The sequence below is a fragment of the Asparagus officinalis genome, chromosome 4 (assembly GCF_001876935.1).
Source record: "Asparagus officinalis chromosome 4, Aspof.V1, whole genome shotgun sequence".
Classification (NCBI taxonomy): Eukaryota; Viridiplantae; Streptophyta; class Magnoliopsida; order Asparagales; family Asparagaceae; genus Asparagus; species Asparagus officinalis.
In genome coordinates this window covers 63,782,475-63,794,565 of record NC_033797.1, presented here as the reverse complement: position 1 = coordinate 63,794,565, position 12,091 = coordinate 63,782,475, and the positions used below count along the sequence as shown (strand labels likewise).

The following is a 12,091-nucleotide window of genomic DNA, read 5'->3' as shown; positions in this document are numbered from 1 at the left end:
CCTTAATGAATGATAAGGACTTTTAAAAACAAAAATGTTTTTACCTTAAATAATTTGTGGAGGATAAAATAGATTAGTTAAATGGTTAACACACTTCACTTTCAAACCTACCTTTTAAAGGGCTAGATATAATCCACCAACTTCACGTTGACTTTCTAATCAAACTGGAAGAATAAACTCATGTTATCAAAGAAGAAATAGAAACATTACAATTAGTCTAAGAAATATACATATTAAGCATTTATGACTATACAAATCTCAACAGAAAAAGCATAAAGAGAGAATATGTTTTTAATGTAGTAAAGTGAACGTAAAACCTTAGTTGATATATGACGAAATCTTTTCAGAGTAAATATAGTAATATACCATAATATACCATTATACCAATGACTTTTAGTCTTCCCTTCAGATGCAGGTAAATATATACTATATTAGTCTTTGTCTTTCTTCGCCTTCCATTCCGCTTTATATATGGCTGTGACTCACATTTCTTAAGCCATATTGCTCTTCGCCATGAGGCGAACAAAGCATACTGTTAAATCTTATAAAAGATTTGTTCAAAACTATATCTTAAAGGGAGATTTACCCTTTGATCAATATTTACTAGGGTAGGGTTATTTATTTAGCTAATAAACTCATTTGCAGATACAACCCGTGTACTATATAGTCAATGAATAATAGAATCAGCACTCATCCTTCCATGTATCCTCCGAATTATAACATCAGAATATTGACTCCAAATTCCCAAAACTCCTCTAATGAGCAGAGAAGAAACTTAACTAGTAACTTACATGTTAGTCTAATAGGTACTCTACTCTCTTAAAGTCATGAAAGGAAAAACGAATGAGGTTTCATCCACCAAACTCAGCTTGTAATTTTTTCCAATTCATTGGTTCAAAAATGTTATCTTGAAGTAAGATTTACCTTTTCATCAATAGTCACTAGGCTAGGATTATTTATTTACTTTATGAACTCATTTATACATACGACACCCGTGTACTATAGTCTATACAAAATAGAATCAGCACTCATCCTTCCATGTACCCTCCGAGTTACAAAATCAAAATATTGATTTGGAATTCTCAAAACTTCTCTAAGTGAAAGAAACTTAAACTAATAACTTACATGTTAGTCTTAATTTGCTCTCTTAAAGACATAAAAGGAAATACAAATGAGGTTCTTCTACCATGCACCTAACTCAGCCAGTGAACCACAACCAAACTGTTTTTCCAATTTACTTTAATAACACATATACTGTTTTCACTTTTCAGAACCCTTATTGGCCTCTTGGAAATCCTTATCTTGAATCTTTTTTTGCAATCTTGCAAGCTAGGTGGCATGAGTTCACCAAATAAACACGCATAACACCTAACAAAACCTGATCAGTACTTGAAGTGCCTTCTTTAAATTAGTCCAATTAAAATCCATAACAAGTAACCAAAGTCATGAAACCTTAACCTGTTATGTCTTGCAAAAAGTATCATGTAAGATTGTCTTCTCACAGCCTCTTGTTAAACCATACCTCTTCTAAGATACTTTGGCAAGAAAACCAAGCACTGTGCCTGCATCAGCTTCTCACTGCATATACTCAAGAATCTCTACTGTTTCTCATAAATTTTATTCCCTTGAGGCATTTTCAGCACCTTTAATTCTGCAGTTCTATCTCCCCAGTTGCCAGTTTACACAGCCATGTGAGAATTAACATCTTTTAGAAGCTCTTCCCATTTCCTGAAAAATCCTATTTCTAACATCAATATGCTTTTTTAGCATCTTTCCCATCTTTAAGCTGCTCTTCTCTCCTAATAATCACTAATCTACTATAAGATCATCTTCCACAATGTTAGGTTGATTCTTACGATCAAAATTTGTAAAAGTTCAAGACAAGGATGCATTATGTAACAGGTTAGTTTTGTCAAAGGACCAATAGAAAAACGTTAAATACTATAGGAGTACAAACCGAAGCAAGTCAAAATAATGTTTCGCAACCGCACTCTTTCACACACCATGCACAAATTGATAAAAAAAACAAACCATTGGATGAGTGACACAAATAACCCGTTAGGTTACACAACAAAGAAAAAACAACTCCAGCATGAATTAAACATACATGTATCACTTATATAGATTCTTTTTCTCAGCATAATTGCTCATTCATGATGAAATTTTGGAAGTTTTTTATTTCAAACCAGGTGATAATAAAAGGAACAAGTACCTAAAAACTGATAGTGGTGTATACAAGAGAGAGATCAACTTTTTACCAACTCGATCAGTTAAAACTCCTTACTTGAAGTTATATCAATTAATAGTAATAGTGATAATGAATTTAATTCAATTGGATAAACTTTATGATGTAAGACAAAAGGTTTTCCAAACTACTGACACCCACTAACAAACAAGTAAATGTATGCAAAAATTCTAATAGTATATCTCTTTAACTAAGCAGAGACTTAATGTTCATATGGTACAGATCATAAATCAACTATAGTGTCAGTGATCTCCAGCAACTCCCAATAAAACAGTTTAGGCAGGGAAGAAAAAGACTCACATCACGAAGCTTGTTACGGGGAAGCATACGTAGAACAGCTTTGCGAATAACTTCGGTTGGGTCCTTCTGAAGCTGATCTTTCAGGCTTCTTTCTTTTAGGTGGCCAATGTAGCTGTCCAAAGAACAATAAGAAATTATGCAAATCCAAATGTAAATCACCATAAACAGGAGAAGAAATTTCTTCATATTTTGAATACTTGCCCAGTATGCCAGCGATAAAACTTGTCAGTCATTTTTCTCCCAGTTACACAAATATCTTTTGCGTTGAGCACAATGCACATATCACCATCTTCACGGTATGGTGTATATGTTGGCTTATCCTTTCCTTGAACTACAGTTGCTATTTGAGAAGCCAATCTTCCAAGAACCTTACAAAGTATAATTCCAGTTAATTTATTTTCTTTTGTGATATTCACATGAAACAATGGCTTAGACTTCTCAAACTGTGAAGGTAAAGAAATCCACCTGGCCTTTTGCATCAAATACACGCCAGCGCAGGCCCTCTAAATTGATTCTTCTAAGTCCTGCCAGGGCTTTCTGCATAATACATCAACAAAGATAAGTATAGCATAATGAATATTGATAACTGGCAAGACTAAAAGGAAAAAAGCAGCTACATCTAGCTTCAGTAGATAAACATAGCTCGATGCAGCTGAAGTTTACAGTATATCTAGAAATCAAAGGGCATAACTATGATTTAGCGATAGTAGCTTAACCCTTTTTAGCAATATTTTTCAGTTGTACAATCAGAAAAACTAAGAATGGAAATAATTAGTACCTGACCCAGTAGATTATGTCCAAAAATACTTCAGTCAAAGGTTAGTAAACAGACTGATTAACTATGAGCTAGGATTATTTTCGGGTGACCAGGAGGTGTTTGTTTCACGACTCCAGGTAAAAACTAAGAATGGAAATAATTAGTACCTGACCCAGTAGATAATGTCCATAAATACTTCAGTCAAAGGTTAGTAAACAGACTGATTAACTATGAGCTAGGATTATTTTCGGGTGACCAGGAGGTGTTTGTTTCACGACTCCAGGTAAAGAAAGCTAAGCTTGTCGAGGGAGATACCAAACACAGCCACACAGGGGTTCTGACTTCTGATAAAAAATATACGCAAAGAATAATTTATTCTACACTTTCTTGTGTTTCATTATGCCATAACACCGTTTTCTGCTAATGATAATAATACAATAATGTTACAGCCTACTATCTAATCCTAACAAAATGATTAGTGAAAACAAACAATTGTCGAGCTTGAAAACACAAGATAGTTCGAGACCAATCTGATACAAGATTAGGTCTCGATAGTGACACTTCTATCTAAGGGTTATGTTTTCTCTCATAATGAGGGTTTGTCACGAAAACATGAAAGGCTTATCATCTAAACTTTTTCAGCTCGGCTCTACACTAATCCTACTGCTGAATGAAATTATCATTCAAACAAACAAAGTAGTGATAATCTAAACAAAAGAAATCTAATTACTGGGATACTAGTGATTTCGTTGAGTCCTTTCTCCCTAAAATAACTAATTCAAACACAAAGAGACATGAAGATTTGTACAGAAGAAAAAAAACAAAGAATACTGAATAATCTAAAAGGAAAATAAAATCATCAAAGTATAAGATCAGGAAAGAGCAAATCGAGGTCAGCATCGTATCACCTTCATATTAAAGGATTTAGTAGCCGCAGCAGCTGCCATTTGTCGATCGCCTCTTTACCCTTCCTCACTAAAAAATATATTAAAAAAAACAATAAGAATCATATTTTTGTAACAAATCACCATTTCTAGAGAGAGAATAAGAAATCATACCTGAGATTGTAGCTTCAATGTGAGCATCGATGATCAGCGGAACCCTGACGAAAGAGAGGGGGTTTTTAACAAAGAAGTGAACAAGCACGAACCGCAACCCGCAAGGGGACTGCAGTAAGGCTCTAAACAGGTCGGGTTGAAGATAAAAGTATTCACCAATTTGAATACGAGCAGAGCACGTGTTTGCTAACTTATTGGACCTGGGTTCAAATACCAGACTTTACATATTCAGGTATTTTTTCCCCTCTTTTCATCTTTTTCCCCCTCAAGGATTTTTTCATATACAAAACACCCTACACATTATAACGATCCAAAGCCTGCGTGTCCTTCCCTTCACTGCCTCAATTAATGTTGATGTTCATTTTCATTTAACTATTGCCTTATTTTCACTACAATAATACACTAGAATAATATTATTCTTTATTACATACAAGCAATTTGAGATAAGAGAAAGAGACATTATTTTAACATGTCACTATTCAGCTCCTTTTTAAGACATTAATCGTAAAGTTGAGTTTGAACTTTTGAGAAAAAATCATGTCAGTATGTCAATTCTTTCCAAGCGAGGAAAAGATTTAACTGAGATATTTGTCACAAACTATTAAGAGTAACATATTGGTGAAATCAATGATATCATACTACATTTTTTTTATTATCTCTCTCTACAAATTCCCAACAAAATTTAACTTACCTACATGTCTTTCTTTTTGCTAGAAACGTTATGCCCATTCTCGCACGGTTTGATTTGGTTTCTTTGAAAATTGAACTGTACTGAAAAATTTTCTTGGGATTGCTGCTACTTCTTCAAAAGTACTTTAACTTGAGTCAATTTTTTTCCTTACAAGGGTTGGTTGGTTGGTTTACCAATAACACTTAAAAAGTATTTCACGACTTGAAAACCATATCGGATGTTCTAGAGCTAAAATGGATTTCATGAAAAAATTGATGCGACGGAGCTATTCAAGACCTCTTTTACATAAATTATCCAACCAATCAAATACTGGAAATGTAAACCTTTTTTGTCTTGAGATTTCCGAACGTAATGTGGCAAGCATGGAAACCAATTTCATCTTTTTATAATGTGAACCAAACAGCCCATAAATGAAATACAAAATAAGGATGATGATATTTTTTATATAAAAATTTGAAATTCAAATTAGATGTCTTAAGTATCAATTCCCCCTACACAATTTCCCTTATTTTATAATATTTCAAATTAAATCAAAAGAAAAGACTATCTCGCTTAATAAGTATGTACATAGTTTTTATTTCAAATTTACAAATTTAAATTAGGAAGGGACACATGATTTTTTCTTGAGATGTAAGACTAATAATAAATCATAAATTTCTTTTTCGATATAAAGGAGGATATAAACCATTTCTTTTTCTATTTCTACTCTTTCATGTAGTTCAATTTATTTTTCTACTAGTAGACTAACGTATCCAAATTTTCTTTATTTATGGTACCTCACTTGATTCTTATGTCCATTCAGGATTTTAATTCTCATCTTAATTTGACAATCAAGGAATGCTGTAACAATGGTAATCACTAATTCAATAAATAAAAGATATTCACGTGTAACCACTATATCTATCCTCTCCCACTAATATCTATCCTCTCTATAAAAAAAGTATAATATGAGTAACTTTTACTAAACCCCCAATAAGTTTGGGCATGTGACATCAAATCTCAAATACCTTTGAAATTCTCGCTAAAAACCCAAAAAACTTTTGGTAGAAAGTTTCTAAATTAACATTGTTAGTTAATATATGATCAAATGATCAAAATATCCCAATAAATTTTGGATAAAATCACCTAATAAGTTTCAGTTTTGTCACTTAACTCCCAATAATTTTTGCTAGTTAATCCCTAATAATGGTTGTTTATTATTTTCAAGGTTCTGTATAATTTTTGGATTTTTAGGAGGTTGTTTCTATTTTTTGGATATTAAGAGTAGTTTGTAATTTTCAGTTTTTGCAATGAGCTATTTGTAACAATGTTATAGAAAGCGCTAGAGGGACTAGGCGCTTGAGCTGGTGCCTAGGCGTCTGAGCTGGCGCCTAGGCGTCTATCTATTTTTTAATTATTCAATTATAATAACTGACAAATACATATTCTATTTAGTGTTCTATCTATATCTTAATGCTTAACCCTTGCTTTCTAGCACCACCAACCCTTATGCATAAAATGCATTTGAAAATGATGACAACAATTTAGTGGATAGTGAATAATGGAAAGTAGCTTATAAATACAAGAAAATGATTGTAACAATTTAATATGAATTTCTCCAAACTTTAATGTGAAAGGCAAGAAGCAAAAAAAATTATCAAGATTCACAGAGAGAGAGGGTTCAGATTTGGGTTTTGCTAGGTTAGCGTGTCGGGTTTGGATTTGTGGGTCGGGTTTCGTTTAAAAACCGTTGTTTTCGTTTCAATTGGACCTGAAGTGGGTTGGGCTGCGGCAGTTTTTAAGCACTTTGTCTTTGCTTCTTTCCGCGTTAAAAACGTAGGCGGCCAGCCTAAGCGGGCCGCTAAGCTCGAAGCGGCGCCTAGGTGGATCTTGCGCCTAGCATGGCCGCTCAGACCAAAATGGCTGGATGGGCGCCTACGCCTGATTTCTAATATTCAAAACTTACATATAACGCTTTATTTTTTTTATTTTAAGGTCTTTTTGTATTTATTTAAAACAATTCAAAGGTTTTTTTGCAATTTTAGATTATTCTGAAGATTATTTGTAATTTCTAAGTTTTAAGAGATTTATTTGTTCTATTTGGAGTTTCTGGGGGTTGTCTATAATTTTTTGAATTTGAAGGTGGTGGTTAGTAATTTTTAGATATTTTCAGAGGGTCTATAATTATTTGGAGTTCTTTGTAATTTTTAGAATTTAAAAGGGTTTTTTATAATTCTTAGATTCTTAAGGGGGTCGTTGATAGTTTCATTTTTTCAAAGGGTTATTTTTTATGTTTTAGTACTTATTTTTAAATTATGTGGATTAATATGCAAATAGAATGATTCGAAGGTGTATTTTAATTTATGGATTAATATTGGCCTTGATGGATAATGTCCATTGGTGTATACTTATGTGCAATATCTTTATAGGGTTTAGTGCAAAAAATCAAAAAATTTTTGATCATATTTTAATTTTATGGAATAATATTGGCCTTGATGGATAATGTCCATTACTTAATACTTATGTGCAATATCTTTATAGGGTTAAGTGCAAAAAATTAAATTATTTTGATCACTTTTTGAAATTCTGAAACTTATAGGGAAATTTGAAATATTTTTGGGCTTAAATCCAAATGACTAACCTTACTAGAGATTTAATGAAAATTATCTCTTAAAAATAAAGGATAGTCATATGACAATTTTTTAAAATGTGAGGCTAATAATAAACCGCTAATCTTTTCTAAATAGTTAAAGAAAATATAATTATTAGATTTTTATTATTATCATGGATAATTAAAGAAAAGTAAAGATATGATTATTAGATTTTTTAATTATGGATAATTAAATAAAATAAAAAATGTGATTATTGGATATTTAATTATTAAAATTTTAACTATAATTAGAATTTTCTAATCATAGATAAATTTAATTTGATAAAAATTTTAATTACTGATAGATTTAATTTGATAAAAATTCTAATTATGGATAGAAAATAAATCCAATTATATAAGAATTCTAATTTAATTCTAAAATAATATCTGACGTGTGGTAATGTTTTGTATGCTTACGTGTTGTTATTTTGTGTTTTTAGAAGTTCCACCAATTTTTCGTATACTAGTTTTTACACACGTGCAATGCACGTGATTTAATACCATGAGTATTTTTGACAGTTTGTGCTCATTTTTTCTTTAAACTCTTACATCCAGATTATTTTTTTATGTTTGTTTAAATGGGATACACCCAATTTAAATTTTCATGTTGATATTTGAATTGACAAAAAACAAATATAATTTAAAAATAATTTAAATTTTCATATTATTTTTGACCAATATGAAACTAAGTTTTATTTGAGAAAGTATAGCATTGCAAAGTAAAAAATATTAAAATAATATTATACAATGAAGGTGAATATTTAAAACCAATATGGGAAAATTATTGATTTAAAGTATGTTAAAACGATGCAAAAGAGAATATGAAGTTTATTCCTAATCATTGATAGACTTCATAAAAAAATATAAATTAAAGATTAGTACTAACTCTAGTATACTTTTATATGATAAAAACATCCACATAAGAATATAAAAGTACTGAAAAAAATTCATGAAACTCCCTTCTAAAGATTCCTAATTTGACTCAAAATAATTAAACTATTCTATACAATATTCATAAAATATTTTTTTATTTCTTCTATTTTATTTTTTATTGAGTTAAGATCAATCCTTCTTCAGGTTTATCATTTATCATTTCTCGGAAAATTCTAGAGTATTGTCTTCATCATCTACATCAATTGTGACATCAGGCTAATTTTGTATTTTTATGCTATTATCTTTCCTAGGCTCGTTAATTTTTTATCATCTCATTTAACTTTACAAAGAAGTCAAATGTACTTATGATGTTCAACACAAACTGCTCAAAATATAGACTTTGATTTTTTTTCTATTTCAATGAGAATAAATATTAATTTCATATATATAAAATTCTTTGTGTTCCTAATTTATTACTTAAATAAATTAGAAGCTATCTCTTTATTTTCCTCTAAAATGAATTCTTCTGATGTGCATCCAATAAGAATTTCTGTTATTTCAATAATATTACCTTTGCTCTATCCCTGTCATTTTCCATAAAGATCTAAACTAAATACCTGCATTATTCATTACCAATTTCTCTTAGATTATAATATTAATATTTAATTTGAAGAACACAGTATGGAATTTATGAATACTTACTAATTTTTCTTATGTCTTCCATGGAGATTTTTTCTTTGATTAGGATAAAGTTATTAAATTATTTTTTAATGTAACTCATTCAGTGCTTCATTAATAGATATGTCTTATGTTAATGCCAATTCAAGTGATTCATTGACGTTTTCTGAATTTTAGATTTATTTCCATCACTTTCCCATTTGCAATGGAAATAACTCAATTCTTTTAAAGTTATCTCTAAATATTCTAATAGTTTCTCCATATGTAATTCCTTGTATTCTTTTACCCTATAAATATTATTAACGTCAAAGATTAAAGTTTCTAAATTAAAATCAATTAATGCTAAGGTATAATATTATAGTGTTTTATCATTTCTATGGATTTAAACATCTATCAATTAATGTTACGAATGTATTTTGGCTACCCCAACTTATTACTAAAATTATATGAAATTACTTTAATTTATATAGTGCCGATAATTTTTAATCTATAATATTTTTAAAAATTTTATCCATTAACCGGATGTTTTTAATCAATTCTTATTGTTTTTGTTTACCAGTATCAACTTAGACTATTCTTAGATGCTGAAAATGGATAGTAAATCCCTAAATTAGAAATTTTAATATATATATATATGAAAAATACCAAACAATTACACTTTTCTTTGCCAAGTTTTAAAATTTTAGCCCATTTTTGTGGTTTTGAACTTTGAGGGTGTGATTTATAATTTTTAAAATTTTGAAAGAGTTTTTAAAAAAATTTACTTTTAAGTTTGGTAGTTGTAAATTCTATGTTTCATGTGTTGGTGGTAATTTTTTAAATGTTAGTATATTTCTTGTAACTCTAAAATTTTGAGGGTGTCTTTTACAATTATTAAAACTATAGATTAATTTTGAAAAATATTAAATTTTAGCAGTCTACCAATCGACGAATTTGATGTGTGCTAGTTAAACTTTTTGAAATTTTAGAGTTTTTTTTACGATTTTTAAATTGTGAAGGAGTTTTTTAAAAATTTTGAGATTAATTTTGACAAATTTTAATTTTTTAGGTGTCTAAGGGTAATATCTTGAATTCATCTTATTTTATTTACAAATTTTAGAATTTTAGGGTGGTTTTTTATAATTTGAACTTTTGAAGGTGTTTCTATAATTTTTGAGATATTGAGGGTGTTAATTAAAAAATTTAAATTTAAATGTTAAAAATTTTAGGTGTATCATGGTAATCTCTTGAATTCATCTATATTGTTTGTAAGTTTTAAAATTTTAGAATTTTAATGTGATTGTCTGTAATTTAAACTTTTAAGGGTGTTTCTATAATTTTTAAGACATTGAGGTGTTAACTGTAAAATTTAAATTTTTTTGCAAACTGATGTTAATTTTTTAATTTCATGTTTTTTATTTTAAGTTTTGAGACATTTGGATGAGTTTTATAATTTTGAACTTTTCAGGGTCTTTTCTGCAATTTTAAAAAATTTTATTGTTTTTTACAATACTTCATGTATATAATATGTTATCTACTTGTAATTTCTTTATCTTAACAAACTAATATCATTTTTATGTTTTATATATTTTATTAATATTAGTTTTTTTTAAATTGTTAAGCTAAACATGGTTCACATAGGATTAGGATAAGATATGATTATGATTAGGATAGATTAAGATATAAATAAAATATTCAAAATAGTGAAGGGTAATATTGACCATTGCAAATTAGAATTTGATTATAGATAAGGTAGTTCAAACTATAAAGGGGTATATTTGTCTAAAAAAGATTTTTCGAACTCGTGCTTTTAAAGGGAATATGATATAAAGGAGGGATACATATTAATTGCATCAATCTTTTAACATGTGATGAGGCTAACTATTTAGTTCACTCGATGATGAAAGCAGAAAATAAAAAATCATGCTAGTGCAATAAATCATACCCCCTTTAAAAGTCCAAGTTTGAGAAAATCTTTTAGCAGACAAAAATATCCTTGAAATTCAAATATTAATCCATTAAGTAAGAGTAAGTTGATAAATTGATGAATTCTTATTGGATATATATAGTATGAAGATAAAGATATAGTTTAAATTGAAATATAAATCAGAATGAAAGAGCAACTTAGGTAAATTAGACGATTTATTAAATACCAAATTTACTCCCCTCCCCTCCCTCTTATATGTGATCAATGATCAAACTGCAAATAATTATTCATGTGCTACATGATTAATTATGCCAAACTAAGAGCAATTATTCACATGTTATTTGATTAATAATTACACAACGTGGCGATCTCTTACCGACTAAAATTCAAGTAGTTCACAGTACGCTTCAGTTAATTAGACGATTTATTAAATGTTAAATTTACCCCCTCGCTCTTATATGTGATCAATGATCAAACTGTAAATAATTATTTACGTGCTACATAATTAATAATGCCAATCTGCAAATAATTATTCACATGTTATATGATTAATAATTACACACAAAGTAACGATCTCTCACCGACTAAAATTAAAGTAGTTCAAAGTACTGCATAGTTAGTTTCAAAATTTAATTATACTATAATTATTTAAATAGAACTCTATTTATAATTATTACCCTCTCACGTGTAACATCATATACCAATATATATAAGCCATGAAATTCCAATAATTTTTATAGCACTTTTATCTCCTTCTACAGGTATGTGCCTTTGTTATTAGATTAGATTATATTATTTTAAAGCAATTAATTATATTGTATATTTAATCTTCTTTTTAAATTAAGAAATTATAATAATTTTCACAGTACTTTTATCTCATTCAATAAGTATGTGTCTTTGTTATTTTCTTCTTATTAGAATAGATTATATTGTTTAAGAATTATGAATTATAAA

At 29.1% G+C, this 12,091-nt stretch overlaps 1 protein-coding gene across 1 annotated transcript in view; it reads right to left on the bottom strand.

Annotated features, from left to right (window-relative positions):
• The window catches only part of LOC109837589 (50S ribosomal protein L13), an 11,445-nt gene extending 5,832 nt beyond the window's left edge, over positions 1–5,613 (bottom strand). The window contains exons 1-5 of the mRNA XM_020405902.1: positions 4,361–5,613; positions 4,211–4,277; positions 3,011–3,082; positions 2,747–2,913; positions 2,546–2,657 (exon numbers count right to left, since the gene is read on the bottom strand). Coding sequence (XP_020261491.1) covers positions 2,546–2,657; positions 2,747–2,913; positions 3,011–3,082; positions 4,211–4,249 — 390 coding nt within the window. The 5' untranslated portion in view covers positions 4,250–4,277; positions 4,361–5,613. The remainder of the gene's footprint in view (positions 1–2,545; positions 2,658–2,746; positions 2,914–3,010; positions 3,083–4,210; positions 4,278–4,360) is intronic.